Source organism: Mobula birostris, chromosome 3 (assembly GCF_030028105.1).
Source record: "Mobula birostris isolate sMobBir1 chromosome 3, sMobBir1.hap1, whole genome shotgun sequence".
Taxonomy (NCBI): Eukaryota; Metazoa; Chordata; class Chondrichthyes; order Myliobatiformes; family Myliobatidae; genus Mobula; species Mobula birostris.
In genome coordinates this window covers 42358806-42380120 of record NC_092372.1, presented here as the reverse complement: position 1 = coordinate 42380120, position 21315 = coordinate 42358806, and the positions used below count along the sequence as shown (strand labels likewise).

Below are 21315 nucleotides of genomic sequence, written 5' to 3'. Positions count from 1 at the left end.
AACATTAACAATATTTTGCCAGAAGGATCACATGATTTTTGTTTTAAATATATAGTGTAGCTCCTTAAGAATACGGGTCTTTTTCATAAAATATGAATATATATAAATAACAGAAAATCTGCAGATGCTGGAAATCTGAAGCAACACACAAAATTCTGGAGGAACTCAGCAGGCCAGGCAGCATCTATGGAACAGAGTAAACAGTCAAAATTACAGGCTGAGACCTTTAGTATTTAGGATTTAGATATCCTGAGTCACACTCCTGTTCAGAAGGTGACAGTTATGCGCCTTATAGCTGTTTGCCTCCGAAGGAGAAGGAAAAGAAAAAAGAAGTGAAAGAAAGAAAGTCGAAAAATAAGAAAAGGAGGAAGAGAAAGAAGAAGAAAAAAAAGAAGAAAAAGATGAAGAAGAAAAAGAAGAAAAGAAGAAAAGGAGAGGAAGAAAAAAGAGGAAGAAGAAGAAAAACAAAACCCAGGGTCATGATGAGTTGGAGGAGGGCATGGGACAAGGCCTTAGTTAGATGGTAGGAATTATAGGAACTGGAGCTCCAAGGAGTCAGAAGAGAATGCAGGAACCGGGGCTCATCTGAATGGGTACGGGGAAACACCAAACATTATCTGGTGAACCAGTTCTTCAACCATGGGATTTCCCTGTGGTCGGACAGCAGATTATTAGGGTTTAACATTTAGGCACCTGAATTTAGATAGATTGCTCCCTTTGTGTTACAGTACAACGTACATTACTACAAAATAATCAATCACTTACTTGGAGCAACATGATGTCATTTTCTTTGCTTTTAACGTCAAAACACTCATGTGGAATTTTACGCTTCACATTCAATACTTGCTGCGAGATTTCATTACTTCTCAGTGAATCAATTCCAAGAACTACTTGGACTTGCCTGTTTTTAAAAAAACTAAATAAGACAATTTTTTTAATGTGGAGAGTATGAATTAAGATGCAAGCAGTTTATTATATCATCCACTTTAAAATATGTGAAAATTTGGAGGCTTTCAAGAGAATTCCAAGTGATTACAGTTATAAACGCATAAAGCTTGTTTCCAAAGTAAAACACAATTGATTTTTGTTTATGACCATGGAATGCAATCGTAAACTTCATGTGACTTGGAATTCCAGTCCACTATAACATGGACACAGGAGTAGTGAGGGTGTACTGGGACAGTGTGCATTTTGCTTGCCGTTCCAGCATGAAAAGCTTAACAAGTGTCTGAGGTTGGAGACCTTGGCTTCATGTTATGATCAGTTGTAAATTCATGCACATGACAGTGTGACCCCTAGATTCTCTCTGCTATATTCATTCCCAACCATTTGAGTAACTGACGGAAGAAAAGAATGCACAAATATTGCGTAGGGTGTCTAGTTATTTCCTAATTTTCTTCTCATTCCTTCATTTACCAGAAGTATTAAGTGTGTGGAAGAAATTACCTACTTTATAGACGTTTAATTGATTTTATTGTCATGCAGACAAGTGCAATCAGATACAGGTACAATGAAAAAACTTGCTTGTGGTAATGTCACAGGCAAGTAAGAGCCCCATACCTTCATTAATATACTTGTACACAGCTGTTATGGGCCCAGCAGAGGTTAAACAGTGGCATTTTGACGTTTTGGTTGGTGACGAAGCTGCCTTCAGGGCATAGAAACATAGAAAATAGGTGCAGGAGTAGGCCATTCGGCCCTTTGAGCCTGCACCGCCATTCAGTATGATCATGGCTGATCATCCAACTCAGAACCCTGTACCTGCCTTCTCTCCATACCCCCTGATCCCTTTAGCCACAAAGGCCATATCTAACTCCCTCTTCAATATAGCCAATGAACTGGCCTCAACTGTTTCCTGTGGAAGAGAATTCCACAGATTCACCACTCTCTGTGTGAAGAAGTTTTTCCTCATCTCAGTCCTAAAAGACTTCCCCTTTATCCTTAAACTGTGGCCCCTCGTTCTGGACTTCCCCAACATCGGGAACAATCTTCCTGCATCTAGCCTGTCCAATCACTTTAGAACTTTATATGTTTCAATAAGATCCCCCCTCAGTCTTCCAAATTCCAGTGAGTATAAGCCTAGTTGATCCAGTCTTTCGTCATATGAAAGTCCTGCCATCCCAGGAATCAATCTGGTGAACCTTCTTTGTACTCCCTCTATGGCAAGGATGTCTTTCCTCAGATTAGGGGACCAAAACTACACACACGGCATATCACGTCTGTGTTCTGAGTCTACGCTCTGAGCTTCTCTAGGCTATGTTTCTTAGTTTCTCCAGTGTCCATGCTGAGATTTTCAAATCATAAGTACCAACTTTGTGGTCCCGTGACTCAGGTCTGCATTGCAATTCAAGCAAGCTTATCAATAAAAATTGTTCAATTCAACAAATCAGCATTGAATGTAATAGTGTAAATTTTGGAAAAATAAAACACTGTAATCAACCTCCTTCCAAGATCCTTCCCTAGGTTTCGAGTTTCATGCTTTCTAGGTCTCAACTTTTCAGGTTCTCAAGTTTTTTGGGTATCAAGGCTTTTTCCGAGTCTAAATGTCCTGGCCCAAGCATTCAAGGTTGTCAAGCTTGTAAAGGTTTCCTAAGGACGTTTCAAGGTTTACCAAGGACATTTCAATGTTTCCCTGGGTGTTTTCAATGTTCCCAAGGTTTTCTCAACGTTCTCCCCCTCTCGAGGACTCGTTAGCCTCTCTCGTGGGGCCCCACTCGAGATCCCCTTGTCTCTCGGTCTTTCAGGGTTCCTGGGTCTCTCAGTCTGTCTGGGTTCCTCCTGAGTTCCCCATGCCTCCTCTTGAGTTTTCAGGTCTCTCTGGACCATTAGTTACCAAACATGGGGGGTGGGGGGGGGGGGGAGTTCCCTGTAATTAATTGCTTGGGCCTGAGCATTGGGTTCCGAGGTTTTTAGAATACCTGATTTAGTTAGTTGTTGTTTAACAACAGTCGTTAGTTGTTTAGTTTCTTGTGTTTTTCTTGAGTTACTGGATCTTTGTAATGTGGTTTCCTGGTGTCTTCTGTTCAAGCTTTTCAAGATTCCGTGTGCTTCTATTATTTAAATAGATGCTCCATTAGCGCTAATCACAGGGTCCTCGTTTTGAGAGTGTTACTTCTCGCGGTGTCGCACGGCCAAGCCACTTATGTTCTTTTGGAATTATTATGAATAAGTGTCTCGCTACCATCTCTACATCAGAGTTCTGTCTTTCCTCTGCACTTGGGTTCTAATATTGCCAACACACATTGAAACAGTAAGCACTTGTGTGACACACAAAAAGCTGGAGGAACTCCACAGGTCAGTCTGCATCCATGGTGGGAAATGAACAGTTGATGGTTAGGTTTGAGACCTCTCATCTGGACTCACTCTAGATTAGTCCAGATGAAGGGATTTGACCAGAAATGCTGACTGTCAATTTCCCTCAGCTGCAGATGCTGCCTGACCTGCTAGGTTTCTCCAGCATTTTGTGTGTTGCTCCATATTCCAGCTTCTCTTGTGTCTGCGATTGCTTGTGATGAAGTAAAATAGATTCTCAAAGGAACAGACCACAGTGTTCCAGGGAAAGACAGCCTCTGCCCAAGGGCGAGTGAGTGTGGTTTTGGTTTGCATGACGTCTAAGATACTAACAGTTTTCTGGAAGAGGGGAGAAGACTATAGTAAAATGAAATATAGGTGTCAGTGTTCCAAAGGTATCATGGTAGAATTCCTCACCACTTGGATTCAGAAATCAGTTAGTGAAATTGGTGTTCTCCTCAGCATGCTCTAACTCCTTTTACACTTGGCTGTAGTGTGTCAGCAGAGATGTTAGCTACTCTAATTATATAGGAGATGGAGATTAACTGTGTAAATGCTGGAGCCAATTAGAAAACTGAGAAATGCCAATAAAGGATTGTCTGATAGAAGATGATAAAAACCCACACATCATCAAAGACTGCGGGAACTTAAGTTACATCAGTAAATTATTAAGATATCTTGTTATATACAATAATTATAACTTACAGATTGCAGTGTGCTGCAGTCAGAATCCAGTTTGGCTTTATCAACACTCCTCCGCATATATGCTGTCTTTTCATCTGGATTGATGCCATGTATGGTTTGGAATGATTTCCCACTTCTTTGCCCCCAATGATTTCTGAGCAATCATCTTTTAAAGGAAACAGAGGTTAATGCCTGTGAGGCAAGGCTCAAAGACAGAAAGGATAGTAACACAGATGAAGTGTATTTTACATGATTAAAAACACTAAAAGGTTGAAGAGCTTGGTGGTCTCTGAAGTCCAGAAGTTCAACCTGTGGCTTTGATTTGGAACCAGACCACATCACTGTGGAACGGCTGAATTAGAAATGGAAATCTGGCCTTAGGAAGTAGCTCTCATGCTCCAGTTGCACATGTCTGGCAGTAATTGCAATGCGGCCAGCATCACACTCAACAATTCAAGAACATTGTCTTCCCCTCTGCCATCAGATTTCTGAATAGTCCACAAACCCATGAAACCACCTTACCATTCCTCTTTCGCAATATTCATTTGTATATTTTTGATAGTAATTTTTTGTCTTGTACTATACTGCTGTGGGTGGTGGGGTGGAGATATGCGTCTACCGAAGGAGGTGTAAGGTGCTTCCTTCCTCTGCTAGCCTGCATGTCATCCTTGGGAAAGGTGTAGCACCCCCTGATTAGGGTCATGGGTGGGGGATGGCTGTATGAACAGCTGGTGCATATCAGAAGTTCTGGTTAAACGACCACTGATGTCAGGCAGATAATGTCTGGGGTCACCCATCCTGTAAAGACACTGCCCGAAAGAAGGCAATAGCAAAGCACTTCTGTAGAAAAAATTGTCAAAAACAAACATAGTCAATGACCATGATTGCCAATGTCATCCCAGAGCGAGTACTTAGGATGTGCGCGACACAACTGGCAGGTGTGTTTACTGACATTTTTGATCTCTCCCTCTCCCGGTGTAGAGTGCCCTCCTGCTTCAAAATGTCCACCATTGTCCTTGTACCTAAAAAGACCAAGGTAGCATGTCTGAATGACTGGCGTCCTGTCGCACTCACCTCAGTAAAAAGCAAATGCTTTGAGGGGCTGGTCAAGGACTACATCTGCAGTATGCTGCCACCCACACTGGACCCGCTACAATTCACCTACTGACACAACCGATCGACAGACGACACAATAGCCACAGCTCTACACATCGTCCTTACACATCTGGAGAAGAGGGATGCTTATGTGAGAACGCTGTCCTTGGACTACAGTCCAAAATTCAACACCATAATTCCTTCCGGGCTTGACATGAAGCTCAGGGACCTCGGCCTTCACCCTGCCTTGTGTAGCTGGATCCTGGACTTCCTGTCAGATTGCTGACAGGTGGTAAGAGTGGGCTCCCTCACCTCTGCCCCTCTGACCCTCAACACAGGTGCTCCTCAGGGTTGTGTACTAAGCCCCCTCCTTTACTCTCTGTATACTCATGACTGTGTCGCAACCCACAGCTCCAATCTGCTAACTAAATTTGCTGACAACACTACACTGATTGGCCTAATCTCAAATAATAATGAGGCAGCCTACAGAGAAAAAGTCATCACCCCGACACAGTGGTGTGAAGAAAACAACCTCTCCCTCAATGTCGCAAAAACAAAGGAGTAGGTTGTATGGTGAAAAAGGAACAACAGCGCCCCTTCACCTCAGATGGTTGAAGAAGTTTGGTATGGCCCTCCCAGATTCTAAGAACTTTCTATAGAGGCACAATTGGGAGCATCCTGACTGGCTGCATCACTGCCTAGTATGGGAATTGTACTTCCCTCAACCGCAGGATTCTGCAGAGTGGTGCAAGCAGCCCAGTGCATCTGTAGATTGTAGACACAACAGTTGTAGGTCGTATCTCGAGTAATAATGAGTTTGAGTACAGAGAGGAAATTATGAACCTGGGGCATGGTGTGAAGACAATAACCTATCCCTCAACGTCAGCAAGATGAAGGAATTGGTTGTTGACTTCAGAAGGAGTAGCGGACCGCACGACCCAATTTACGTTGGTGGTGCACGTGTGGAACAGGTCAAAAGCTTTTAGTTCCTCAGGGTCAATATCACAAATGACCTGACTTGGTCCAACCAAGCAGAGTTCACTGCCAAGAAGGCCCACCAGTGCCTTTACTTCCTGAGAAAACTAAAGAAATTTGGCCTGTCCCCTAAAACCCTCACTAATTTTTATAGACGCACTGTAGAAAGCATTCTTCTAGGGTGCATCACAACCTGGTATGCAAGTTGTCCTGTCCAAGACCGAAAGAAGCTGCAGAAGATCGTGAACACAGCTCAGCACATCACACAAACCAATCTTCCATCTGTGGACTCACTTTACACCGCATGCTGTTGGAGCAGTGCTGCCAGGATAATCAAGGACACGACCCACCCAGCCAACACGGTTTTCGTCCCTCTTCCCTCCGGGAGAAGGTTCAGGAGCTTGAAGACTCGTACGGCCAGATTTGGGAACAGCTTCTTTCCAACTGTGATAAGACTGCTGAACGGATCCTGACCCGGATCTGGGCCGTACCCTGCAAATATCCGGACCTGCCTCTCGGTTTTTTTGCACTACCTTACTTCCCATTTTTCTATTTCCTATTTATGATTTATAATTTAAATTTTTAATATTTACTGATTTTAACTATTTTAAATTTTTAATATTTAATATTTGTAATCCAGGGAGTGTGAAACGCAGAATCAAATATCGCTGTGATGATTGTACATTCTAGTACAAATTGTTTGGTGACAATAAAGTATAAAGTATAAAGAGTGGTGCAAACAGCCCAGTGCATCTGTAGATGTGATCTTCCCACTCTTCAGATAGGTGTGTAAAAAGGGCCTGAAGAATCGCTGGGGATCAGAGTCACCCCAACCACAAACTGTTCTAGTTGCTACCATCTGGGAAACGGTATCACTGCATAATAGCCAGGACCAAAAGGCTCTGGGACAGCTTCTTCCACCAGGCCATCAGGCTCATGAAGGCATGGTGACCCATCTGTGTTTCTCTGTTATATTGACGATCCTGTTGTGCATAATATTTATAAATTACTTTAATTACACATTGCACATTCAGATGGAGACATAACGTAAAGATTTTTACTCCTCATGTATATGAAGGATGCAAGTAATAAAGTCAATTCAATTCAACACAGTAGATAATGAAGATGATGACTGTACTGTTGCCACAAACAACAAATTTCATGATTTTATTAGTGACTATAAACATCATTCTGATTCTGATTCTCTAGAGAGTGATCTTGTTCTAATTTGACACTGACCTTTAGATGAACCATTGTGGTATTTGGGGGAGAGATAGCCATTGCAAACGAAGGCAAATCCTGGGTGGATGAAGTTAATTCTTCGAACTCCCTCTTGTTTTGCCCTTAAAATGCAGGCATTCTCAAAGTTTTGGGCTGCTTCAATGATGTGTTTATGAAATAGTGGTACATTTGGGTGGCTCATGTGCAGCACAACCTCTCTCCTTATGTGGAAAGGCAAATGTGTAACACCTAGCCTAGTACCTGGACAATTTACAATGACCAATTACCCTACCAACCAGTATGTCTTTGGACTGTGGGAGGAAACCAGAGCACCCGGAGGAAACCCATGCAGTCACGGGGAGAACATACAAGCTCATTACAGTCAGCAGTGGGAAATATAATTTGATTACAATTCCAAGAGTAATAATGAGACAGTAATTTCCTTTGGTAAAATATCTAATACCTTCATGGAAGGTCATGTAAATAGCATCCATAGAAATTCCTTTATGCATTACACATGGAAAAATTCAGTCAACATTGAGGCATGGCTTAATCTTTACAACATACAAATTTCTTCAGGATCTGATGAACTTTTTCAGTCAATTGCAAAGTTCAAAGTAAATTTATTATCCAAGTATGTATAAATCACCATATACTGTTTGGAGATTGATTTTCTTGTGGGCATTCACAGTAGAACAGAGACATAAGACATAGGAACAAAATTAGGCTATCTGGCCCATCGAGTCTGCTCTGCCATTTCATCATGGCCGATCCATTTTCCTTCTCAGCCCCAATCTCCTGCCTTCTCCCTCTAGCTCTTAATGCCCTGACCAATCAAAAGTCTCTCAATTTCTTCCTTAAATATACCTAATGACTTGGCCTCTGCAACCGCCTATGGCAATGAATTCCACAGATTCATCACTCTCTGGTTAAAGAAATTCCTCCTCATCTCTGTTCTAAAAGGACACCCCTCTATTTTGAAGCTGTGTCCTTTGGTTATAGATTCCCCCACCACAGGAAGCATCCTCTCCACATCCACTTCACTGCCTTTCAGGTCACCCCTCATTCTTCTGAATTCCAGTGAGTAGAAGCCCAGAGCTATCAAACGCTCCACATATGACAAGACTTTCGATCCCAGAAGCATTATTGTGAACGTCCTATGAGGTCTCTACGATGTTGGCACATCCTTTCTTAGTTAAGGGGCATCAGTACTCGAAATGAGGCCTCACCAGTGCTTTATCAAGCCTCACAATACATCCTTACTTTTATATTCTAGTCCTCTCAAAATGAATTCTAATATTGAATTTGTCTTCCTCGTCATCAACTTAACCTGCAAATTAACCTTTAGGACCCCCAAGTTCCGTTGCACTTTAGATCTTTGAATTTTCTCTCCATTTAGAAAATAGTCTACCCTTTTATTTCTTCTACCAAAGTACATGACTATACACTCTCTGACACTGTATTCCATCTGCCACTTCTTTGCCCATTCCCCTAATCTGTCTAAGTCCTTTGGTAGCTTCTCTACTTCCTCAAAACTACTTGCCCCTCCACCTAACTTCATATTGTCTGTAAACTTGGCTAGAAAGTCATCAATTCTTTCATCCAAATCATTGACATATAATGAAAGAAGAATTGGTCCTAACACAGACCACTAGTCACCGGCAGGCAACCAGAAATGGCTCCTTTATTCCACTCTTTGCCTCCTGCCAATCAGCCACCGCTTTATCCATGCTAGAATGTTTCCTTTAATACCATGGCCTTGTAACCATGGGCTCAAAGGCTTTCTGAAAATCCAAGTACACAACATCAACTGATTCTCCTTTGTCTATCCTGTTTGTTATTTCTTCAAAGAATTCCAACAGATTGATCAGGCAAGATTTTCCCTTGAAGAAACCATTCTGACTATGGCTTATTTTATCAGGTGCCTCCAAGTACCCTGAAACCACATCCTTAACAATCGACTCCAACGTCTTCCCGACCACTATGGTCAGACTAACTGGCCAATAATTTCCTTCCTTCTTCCTCTCTCCCTTCTTGAAGAGTGGAGAGACATTTGCAATTTTCCAGTCCTCTGGAGCCATGCCAGAATCAATTGATTCTTGAAAGATCTTTTCTAATGCCTTCACAGACTCTTCTGCCACCTCTTTCAGAACCCTGAGGTGTACACCATCTGGTCTAAGTGACCTATCTATCTTCAGGCTTTTCAGTTTCCCAAGAACCTTCTCCGTAGTAATGACAACCTCACCCACTTCTTCACCTTGACAATTGTGAACTTGCAGCATATTGCAAGTGACTTCCAGAGTAAAGACAGATGCAAAATGCTTACCCAGTTCATCCACATTTTCCTTGTCCCCATTACTACCTCTCCAGCATCATTTTTCAGCAGTCCAATATCTACTCTCACCTCTCTTTTACACTTTATACATCTGAGAAAATTCTTTGGATCCTCTTTAATTCCTTAGCTTTGTATTCCATCTTTTCCTTCTTTATGACTTTTTAAGCTGCCTTCTGTTGGTTTTTAAAAGCTTCCCAATGCTCTAACTTCCTATTAATTTTCACTCTCTTTTTGGCTTTGGCTGCCTTTGTCAGCCACGGTTGTGTCATCCTGCCTTTAGAATACTTTTCACAAACAAGAGAAAATCTGCAGATGCTGGAAATCAAAGCAACACACACAAAATACTAAAGGAACTCAGCAGGCCAGGCAACATCTATGGAAAAAAGCACAGTCGATGTTTCGAGCCAAGACCTTTCAGCAGGAGTACTTTTTCCTCTTTGTGATGTATATATCCTGTGCCTTCCGAATTGCTCCCAGAAATTCGAGCCATTGATGCTCTGCTGTCATCCCTGCCATTCGAATCTATTTAGCAGGCTCCTCTCTCATGCCCCGTATCTGTCTTTACTCCTGTAATACTGGTACATCTGGCTTTAGCCTCTCCTCCTCAAATTGCAGAGTGAATTCTATCATAGTATGATCACTTCTCCCTAATGGTTCTTTTACCTTAAGATCGACAATCAATTCCAGTTCATTGCACAACACCCAATCCTAGAGGGCTTAACTATAAGCTGCTCTAAAATGCCATCTTGTAGGCATTCCAGAAATTCCTCCTCTTGGGATCCAACACCAAACCTGATTTCCCCAATCATATCCCTGCATATCGAATCCCATGACTATCATAACATTGTCCTTTGACATGCATTTTCTATCTACTGTTCAGGAATGAAAGGGTTACCATATGAGGAAAGTTGGGCAGCTCTTGGACTGTATTCCCTGGAGTTCAGGAGAATGAGGGAGGATCTCTTAGAAACATTCCAAATGTTAAAAGGCCTGAACAGATTAGATATGACAAAGTTATTTCCCATGGTAGGGGAGTCTAGGACAAGAGGGCACGACTTCAGGATTGAAGGATGTCCATTTAGAACAGAGATGCAGAGAAATTACTTTAGTGAGAGGATGGTAAATCTGTGGAATTTGTTGCCACAAGCAGCTGTGGAGGCCAAATCATTGGGTGCATTTAAGGCAGAGATAGATAGGTTCTTGATTAGCCAGGGAATCAAAGGATGTAAGGAGAAGGCAGGGGAGTGGGGATGACTGGAAGAATTGTATCAGCCCATGATTGAATGGTGGTGCAGATTCGATGGGCTGAATGACCAACTTCTGCTCCTGTATCTTATGGTCTTAATTGTAGACCACATCTTTACCACTGTGTGGAGGCCTGTATACAACTCCCATCAAGGTATTTCTACCCTTGCAGTTCCTTAGCTCTAGCCGCAAGTATTCAACAGCTTCTGACCCCATGTCACCTCTTTCTAATGATTTGATTTCATTTTTTACCAATGGAGCCACACCACACTCTCTCTGTCTACCTGGCTGTCCTTTCAATGCAACGTGTATCCTTGTACATAGAGTGCCTATAAAAAGTATTCAACCAACACCTCCCCCCATTTGAAAGTTTTCATGTTTTATTCTTCACAGCAATGAATTACGATGGATTTAATTTGGCTTTCCTGACACCAATCGACAGAAAAAGACTCCTTCCTGTTAAAGTGATCTAAATTAATTACAAATATAAAGTACAATATAATTGCATAAGTATTCACCCCTTTCAAGTCAGTATTTAGTAGATGTACTTTTGGCAGCAGCAATTACAGCCTTGAGTCTGTGTGGACAGGTCTCTATCAGCTTTGCACATCTGGACACTACAATTTCCCCCCATTCTTCTTTACAAAACTGCTCAAGCTCTGTCAGATTGTATGGGGATTGTGAATGAACAACCCTTTTCAAGTCCAGCCACAAATTCTCAATTGGGTTGAGGTCTGGACTCTGAATTGGCCACTCCAGGACATTAACATTGTTGTTTTTAAGCCAATCCTGTGCAGCTTTGGCTTTATGCTAGGGGTCATTGTCTTGCTGGAAAACGAATCTTCTCCCGAGTTGCAGTTTTCTTGCAGACTGCATCAGATTTTCCTCCAAAATTTCCCTGTATTTTGCTGTATTCATTTTACCCTTTACCTTCATAAGCCTTCCAGGGCCTGCTGCAGTGAGAGCCTCCCCACAGCATGATGCAACTACCACCATGCTTCATGGTAGGGATGGTCTGTTTTTGATGATGTGTAGTGTTTGGCTTACACCAAACACAGTATTCAGTCTGATGGTCAAAAAGCTCATTTTTGGTTTCATCAGACCATAGAATTTCTTCCAGCTGCCTTCAGAGTTTCCCACATGCCTTCTGGCAAACTCGAGCTGAGATTTCATGTGTGTTTTTTTCAACAGTGGCTGTTTACATCTTCACAGGCAATATTTAGTTGTTGTTGCTTGAGTGGAAACATTTTTAATCCGCTTGCTTCTACTAAACCAAGTTTTCTAGGTAACCTCAGGCTTTTAATGTGGCTGACTTCAATTTAGTTTTGTTTCATCTCATATCCTTGGGTGTACCTTGTGGCAGAAAAGTCATCACAGAAATGTACACACATGAAAAGCTCCTATTAATATATACCAGCTAAACTGACATAATCTGCAAATTTTCAAAGCAAATTTATCTTGAAATGCATGTATGTCACCATATACTATCTCGAGATTCTTTTTCTTGCAGGCATTCACAGTAGAACAAAGAGGTACAATAGAATAATGAAAAAAAAACATGCAAATACTGACAAATAACCATAGTGGAAAAGAAGACAAACTGCACATACAAAAGAGAAACCAGTAATAATAAGCAATACTAAGAACATGAGTTGTAGAGTCCTCAGAAGTGAGTCTATAGGTTGTGTTCAATGATCAGTATACTTACAACATGCTGCCAAGTAGAAAATAACCGTCACAGCGCTGAATACAACTTGATATTTCATCATTGCAATCAGTTCTGAACAGTGACTAGATGAACCTGTTATCTATATATAATGAAAGCTGAGGATGTGGTTATTCAGTTTGCTCAAATATCACCTATTAATTCACAAGTGGCATATGACTTCTCAGAAAATTCATAAGTCGTACATGAGTTCTCAGGAAAGGCACTGAAACCAGTGAAGCATTTAAATGCCATTAGAGTAGTTCAGGTGAATGGAAAAAGTGTTATGGCAGAAAAACTAAGTGAAGGGGGAGAATAATGGGGTGGAGCATAGGTGCATGAAGTGTTTGAGAAATGTGTTCCACATCATACTGATCTCGGAAACTAGGTGGGATCAGACTATTTTATATTTAATATTTGTGAAAAAGGTTAATTAATAACCTTATGCTAGGGGACCTCCTGGGAGAAGGGATAATCTTTTATTTGAAGATTGAAGATGATTTTGATCAGTCTGAAATTAGAGTCTTCAATCCAAACAAACTAGGATGGTAACACACACAAAATGCTGGAGGAACTCAGCAGACCAGGCAGCATCTATGGAAAAGAGTACAATCGGCATTTCAGGCACCTGCTGAAGGGTCTTGGTCCAAAATATCGACTGTACTCTTTTCCATAGATGCTGCCTAGTCTGCAGAGTTTCTCCAGTATTTTGTGTGTGTTACTTGGATTTCAGCATCTGCAGATTTTCTCTTGTTTGAAACTAGGATGGTGTGAGTTTCTGATAACAGAACGGGAAAGTACTCTGAAATATCTAGCAGTAAACAAGCAGTGACTAATATTTAAAGAATAATTGCAATAACGAATACGTGCGGTGGAGAGAGTGAGCAATTTCAAGTTCCTGGGTGTCAAGGTCTCTGAGGATCTAACCTGGTCCCAACATATCGATGCAGTTATAAAGAAGGCAAGACAGCGACTATACTTCATTAAGAGTTTGAAGAAATTTGGCATGTCAACAAATACACTCAAAAACTTCCATAGATGTACTGTGGAGAGCATTCTGACAGGCTGCATTACTGTCACGAACGGCGAGGGGTTGGAGGTGGGGGTGGGGTCTACTGCTCAGGACTGAAAGAAGCTACAGAAAGCCATAAAATTATCAGCTCCACCTTGGGTACTAGTCTCTGTAATACCCAAGGCATCTTCAAGGAGAGGTACCTGAGGAAAGTGACATCCATTATTAAGGACCCCCATCACCCAGGTTATGCCCTCTTCTCATTGTTAGCATCAGGAAGGAAGTACTAAAGCCTGAAGGCACACATGCAGTGATTCAGGAACAGCTTCTTTCTCTCTGCCATATGATTCCTAATTGGACATTGAACCCATGAACACTACCTCACTATTTTTAAATATATATTTCTGTTTCTGCACTATTTTTTAATCAATTTATGAAAAAAATAGAGAAAAAATTAACTGAACAATTAGTTTGGAATCAGCAGTTGGGTTCTCTTCCAGTCCTCATCCAGTCCCGAGCGGAGTTTAACATCCAAAGACAAACAATTGTTGCCCTTCAACCAGTAGGCTCCAGAACCAGAGTAGTTAACTCATCTCAACACTGAACGGATTCCATCATCTGTGGACTCACCTTCAGAGACTCTGCAACTCATTTTCTTAATATTATTTATTTATTTGTTATTCTTATTTGTTTCATTTTGCAGTTCATCTTTTGCAAATCTTTGCTCTACTCTGAATCTCTGAATGAATCTCAAAATAGTATATGGTCACATATATATACTTGGAGAATAGATTTATTTTGAACTTTGAAATTTGAATCAGCTCTCGTGTCTTATTCATTTTAACTGTCTATTCAGCCCAAACAGCCTTAAATAGTGATGGGCCAGCACAACCTGTATGCACTTAATCTCTTCCACCTCAGTCACATACCTTCATTGACTGTCTGGAGTGATCCTTCTTTCAAATAAGAGATTGCTATTTCATGTCATTTGGAGTTTCATGCAGAGATTTTAATACAAATGAGCAAAAACCATTTTCTTATTCCTACAAAAATAAACAGGCCCTTTATGCCCAAGATTGTTGTTTCATCCTTTCTCATGCCTTTACCATCAGCAGATCAGTAGTTTGATACCTAACTACAGCTCTATACTAATTGTTTAGTAAATTATGGAGAAGAAGAATCGGTTACATGAGCTCATTGTAAAGCAGTTAATTGGCACTGAAGCACTTCAGAAATGTGTTGGCAATTGAAATATTGATGCATGTGGAAACAAACCAAAGCGAAGTTCTAACAAAATGAATGGTCACATGATTGGTGCTTACTGACATTATTTGAAGGATGGACAATGGGAGAGCTTACCTGCTCTCATTGCATAATGCCAAGGATTGACTTACAGGAGGTTTCATCAGTGAATTCCACAATGAGTTCACAGGGTTACTATCAGAACCTATGCTAATCATGTTCAATCATGCATTTAATTGTGGTCTCCTGCCACCATCACTGAGAGAAGCTAATATCTCCCTAATTCATAAGAAAGGAAAGAGCCTTGAAGATTGTGCCTCCTACAGGCCTATTTCATTGTTAAGTGTTGACTTTAAAATCTTATCTCAGACCTTAGCATTGTGATTAGAAACTGTGTTATCTTTTATCATAAAGGAGGATCAAATGGGTATTGTAAAAGGCCATAGATCGTCTAACAACATCAGAAGATTACTTAATGTGATTCAGTCATGTCAGCAACAGGCAGTGGACGGTTTGGTGGTTTCCTTAGATGCAGACAAGGCCTTTGATCGTGTCGAATGGCTGTATCTTTTTTCACTTTGAAACAAATTGGTTTGGGCAATAATTTTATTAAGTGGGTGAAGGTTCTTTATAATGACCCTTTGGCTGCGATTCCCACTAATGGTATTAGGTCGGATAATTTTACTATTCTGAGGGGCAGCTGGCAGGGCTGCCCTTTATCACCACTACTTTTCACACTAGTGATCGAGCCATTGGCTGAGGCTATTCGGCGAGACCTCAAAATATCTGCTCCAGACATAGGACTAAAGTCACATAAAATTACATTGTATGTGGATGATGTTTTAATTTTCTTATCAAACTCTGCTATATCAGTGCATCACCTTATACAATGTATCAATTCATTTAGTGCCTTTTCAGGTTATAAAATCAACTTTACTAAATCAGAGGCTATGTCTCTGGGGAATCTGTAGCAGGTACCTGACACTCTGGGTGTTTTCCCCTTTAAATGGTCGCAGACAGGTTTTGTTTACTTAGGCATATTTAACACACCTACGTTTGATCAATTGTTGAAAGCCAACTTTACACAGTTATTTGACAAAATCAAACAGGACCTTGAGTGATGGAGCACTCTTCCCATTTCTTGGCTTGGCCGAATACCCTTGCTCAAAATGATCATTCTTCTTCGCCTGCTCTACCCAATATGAATGATTCCAGTCATTTTTACCCAACAAATACTTAAAAAAAAATAAATGCCTGGTTTGTTTGTTTCATCTGGGACAAAAAAAGACCCTGTATTAAAATGTCTAAGTTACAGCTTCCCAGTAGTCTAGGGGGTCTGGATTTTCCAGACATTAAAAAATATCAATTAAGTTCCCTTTTATCTTATGTGGTTGACTGGGTTTGCAGGGACCCCTCCTCAATTTGGCTGGACATTGAAGCTTCACAAGCAAAATGCCCTCTTATTAATTTGCTTTTCTTCAATAGTTAAGGAATATTGTCACAATCCAATAACAATTAATACAGTCAGGGCTTAGAGGGCGTTGCGACAAATTGAGGGCAACGCAGTGAAAATATCACCCTTCACTCCAATAACCGACAGTCCAGATTTTCAGCCTGGCATAGTGGATTCTGGATTTAAACTTTGAATTTCGAAGGGTATTTTCCATCTGGAAGATTTGTTTGATGAAGGAACGATGATGTCTTTTAGTCAAATAGTACAGAAATTTAACATACCCAACAAGGATCTTTTTCGTTTCTTTCAGATAAGAGATTATATACAGAAAAAACATCATTGTTAACTGATTTATATAGTTCTGACAGAAAAGAGGGTGTTTTGTTCTAAGGGCGAAGTCTCCATCAGTACTTTATACATCATCCTGAAGGAATGTTCTTGTAGAGAGGCTAAGAATCTGGGAAGGGTCTGGGAAGAAGAGCTGGGAGTAGAAATTACAGCTGAGACATGGGATGACATCTGTGATAATGCAAAGAAAATTTCAGCTTGTAATAGAACTAAAGCACTGCAACTCAGAATTCTGCATAGAGCCCACCTGACTCCAGATCATCTTCCAAAATTTAAGATGGGGGTTTATCCGATGTTTAGTAAAGTAAATACTGGAACTTTCACCCACTGTTTTTGGACTTGTCCCAAACTTCAGGCATACTGGAGTGATATCTTGGGTGAAATGGAAAAGATTCTGAAGATGGAGCTTGAACTGGACCCAGTGTCTTTTCTCTTAGGCTTACCCAGCAGTCGTATTATTAATGCACATCAGAAAAAAACTTCTTAACATCCTGACTTTTTGTGCGAGGAAGAACATTTTACTTTGTTGGATATCCAATAAGGCTCCTGGTCTTTTTGGTTGGCGTAAATTAATCATGGAATACATTCCTTTGGACTTTTTGACATGTATGGTACACACAAAAATAAATAGCTTTCATAAAACATGGCAAACTTTTCTGCAGTACGTAGATGTAAACCTGTCTGCTATACTAATAAGGGATTTGTATAGGATGTTGTGGTGACGTCTGTATTTTGATGGAAATGTTCTGATAGCTGATATCTGTGAGGGGAAGAAATGTAAATGTATCTGGAAATTGAAAGTTTTGTTATGCTGAACAAAAAAAAATTAGATTAAAAAAAATCCAATGACCTCCCAATGTGCAGAGAGAAAATTTTTTGCAAACAATGAAAGCAAGCAAGCAGCATTCAGAATGAATGTGAGTGCACAGACTCGAAGCCCGGAGCAAGCCTACGGCCATAGCCACAGCCTCAGTTCATCACACGGAGGAGGAAATTATCGCAGAACAGTAAATCACACAGAAGAGCAAATTATCGCAGAGCAGGCTCACAGCCTGAGCCTTTTCTTCTCAAAAAGAAATTTGTCTTACTTTCAACCAGGGATTCATTACTGCAGCTGTAGTGATGCAAAATAAGCAATTACTAAAATACTGGTTTAAATTATACAGTGAGAAAAATAATTCCAAGTTATAACTCCACTATAATGCTACTGTTATAGTGTTGTAAGGCTATTGCTGTTTATAGTTTTAAGTTTGACTTTAAGAATTATAGTTTGCATGTGAAACACAGATAGAAAAGTACATAACAGCTGTTGGATGGAGAAATTCATGTCCTGTGTTGGCGGGAAACCGATTTTTTTAATTGTCTGTGGTGAGTATCTTAAAATAACTTGAAAGGTTAAGTTGAACTGTTAAAAGCTAAACAGGATGTAAGACTTAGAAGTGGTTTGCTTTGAAATGGTGGTTCAGTTTCAGATTCTGAACTGACCGAGTCATGAAGGACTGTTTCAACTCTTTGTCCTGGAGAGACCAAGGGGAGACCCAGAAAGCAACAGGAAGGACTAGCTTAGTAGAGCGAACACATTTTCCTGTTCAAATCTTGATTATCAATCAAAATAATGATCAACTATAAATAAAGAGGTTCTGCAAATGCTGGAAACCCAAAGCAATACACACAAAATGCTGCAGAAACTCAGCAGGTCAGGCAGCTCAGTCCATGGAGAGGAATAAGTAGCTGAAATTTCAGGCTGAGGCTCTTCATCAAAACAGTCCAGGATGATTTTATTTTCCTTGATCAGTTGATCATTGTGTACCGAGTTGATGTTATCACTAAAATCATTACTCATATGCATTACCACGGATATGGGCAAAACATTGTGTGGCCAGATTTCAATAGTTTATGTGACAGAAAGACAAAGAAGCATTTGAAGTTGCATGATCCTTTTATTTGATGTGAAAGAACACTTAAATGTTTTATGCATAGCATCCCTTACATATCTCATTTTACAGCTTACTAACGATAGTTACTAAAGCAGGTGAAGTCTGTTTTTAGTACATGCAAGCTGGAAAAGTTGAATTCTGCCACACGGTTTTGCAATTACACGGTGGTAAAGATCAGCAAAATGACAGGTAGATAATGGGCGGTGATTCATGCAAGGGCAGAACACAATAGTTACAAGAATAATGGTGGGTGGTCCATGCAGAGGTGGAGCACAACCTGCTCTCCTGTTTACACTTGCAATTTTCTTTTATTTCAAGCATTCCAAGTGCCAGAATTGGGGATTTTTTTTATTAGTTATCTATCAGTTGATGAGAATCATACCAATATGACCAGCTCTTGTTGTATGAAGGAATGGACAACTTCATTTTCTGAAGAGTTGCAAATGGAATTAAACTTTGTGTAATCATCAGAAAACACTGAAATTTCTTGATGAAGTAGCTGAAGATGGTTATGCTTAGGACTCTACCAGGTGTGTTGTGGAACTTGGATGATGACCCAATACAATCACAATAACCTTTCATTGGAGAAATGACTCCAGCCACTGTGGTGTTTTCTCATTGACCCCTTTAGCTTCAGTGGGTTTACATAGGTGTACTGATCCCACGTTTGGGCAAGTGCTGCAGGGGAAACTCAGCAGATCAGGCAGCATCTATGGAGAGGAATTAACAGTCGATGTTTTGGGCTGAGACCCTTCATCAGGATTGAAAAGGAAGAAGGCAGAAGCCGGAATGAAAGGGTGGGTGAAGGGGAGGAGCACTAACTATTACGTGCAACCCGGTGAGAGGGTGAAGGGAAAAGAGCGGTGGAGGGAAGAAAAAAGGCATGTCTTGAAAAGTTGGGAGGTGATAGGTGGAAGAGACAAAGGGCCGAAGAAGAAAGAATCTGATGGAAAAGGACAGAAGACTATGCAATAAAGTGAAGGAGGCAGGGAATCAGAGGAGGTTGAAGATGATGGGTAGGTCCTGAGAATGGGGAAAATGATGAAGGGGCTGCAGAGAAAAGGGAAAACAAAGTTGTGGGGGGAGGGTTGTGGAGGAGAGAAAGTTATCAAAAGTTAGAGAGATTGATGTTTATGCCATCAGGTTGGAGACTACCAAAATGGAATACGAGATGTATCTCCTCCAACCTGTGTCTGACCTCAACATGGTAGTAGAGGAAGCCATCGTCAGACATGTCAGTGTGGGAATGGCAAGAGATGGGGCAAAGTTGTCTCATTAGCATCCAGACTATACCATGGAGCACATTTGTAGTGCCCCAAGCATGATAGTATGTGGCTTTGCTGCAGGAATGGGACATCCTCGCAATGATTTTAAGATGGTTGCTTCTGCCTAAAGCTATCACGGACAAATGCATTTGCGACACGTAGGTTGCTGAGTATGAGATCAAGAAGGTTCAACAAACAAAATGCTGGAGAACTCAGAGCATCAGTAGCATCTATAGCAGGAAATGATGGTCAATGGTTTGGACTGCCTTCATCTTCTATTATTCCTCGAGTTGCTTCACTTAAGTCTGACAGCTAAAAACCTTCAGGATTCAGGTAACCTGATCATTGGCGATGTCACCAAGCCACACTTTGTGATCAACTTTGAAGAGCCTTATACAGAGTTTATTCTGAACCCTCGCTATTTTCAGTGGTTTTCCAAGTGGTGTTCAGCGAGGAGGAGCACTGATTCACCAAATGAGGAAAGATGATCTATGGTAATTGTGAAGAAGTTTCTTTGCTCATGTATGCCCTATTGCCATGCGACTTCATGAGTCTGTAATCAACACTGAGGACTCCTGTTCCTTGCAACCAATCTATCACTGTTCCACCACCTCTGCTGGATCTATGTTATGGCTGGACAAGATGTACCCAAGGGTAGTGATAAATTGTTTGTCAGGTTTGATTCAGTAAGAGTAATTACATCAGGCTGAAAGTTGTCTAGTCTGTGAATTTCAAAATTTAGACACCAGTCCCTAGTTGTGAGTCATGAAGTCAACAATGGTCGAAGGAATTCTGTTGTGTTTGAATTCAGTGGCTGGGTCAATGACATAGGATCTGTCTCCACATTTACTTCTTTGCTTGAATACAAGAGCAATGGAACAAATGTGTGGGCATGTGGCCAAGTGGTTAAGGCACTGGACTAGCAACCTGAAGGTCGTGAGTTGGAGCCCCAGCCAAGGGAATGTATTGTGTCCTTGAGCAAGGCACTTAATCACACATTGCTCTGCGATGACACTGGTGTCAAGCTGTATGGGTCCTAATGCCCTTCCCTTGGACAACATTGGTGTCGTGGAGAGGGGAGACTTGCAGCATGGGCAACTGCTGGTCTTCCATACAACCTTGCCCAGGCCTGCGCCCTGGAGAGTGAAGACTTTCCAGGCGCAGACCCACGGTCTCGCAAGAGTAACGGATGCCTTTAATAGGAACAAATGAAAGATGTGTTGAGTCAGGAGCCAACTACGTGCCTGGAGTTACGTTAGTCAAAATGAGTAAGAGAATGGTGGATCTGCTCTCCCAGAAGGGCAGCAGATGGGTTTCAATGACAATCCAGTGATAAGTGATCATCAGCACTCAGATTAATCAGTATTTTTTTTAACCTCTCCTAAATGTCATTAACTGAATTTAAATTCCACTGTTGCTGTCATGGGATTCAAGCTTGGGTCTACGGATTGTTAGTGCCGGGGTGCCTGTTTTACTAACCCTGGTGACTTAAATCATTCAGCACCAC

At 41.1% G+C, this 21315-nt stretch overlaps 1 protein-coding gene across 1 annotated transcript in view; it reads right to left on the bottom strand.

Moving 5' to 3' along the window:
* Positions 1–12616, bottom strand: part of LOC140195660 (uncharacterized) — a 52768-nt gene extending 40152 nt beyond the window's left edge. The window contains exons 1-3 of the mRNA XM_072254378.1: positions 12555–12616; positions 3997–4141; positions 766–916 (exon numbers count right to left, since the gene is read on the bottom strand). Of these exons, the coding sequence (XP_072110479.1) occupies positions 766–916; positions 3997–4141; positions 12555–12615 (357 nt within the window). The 5' untranslated portion in view covers position 12616. The remainder of the gene's footprint in view (positions 1–765; positions 917–3996; positions 4142–12554) is intronic.
* Between the last annotated feature and the right edge of the window lie 8699 nt (positions 12617–21315).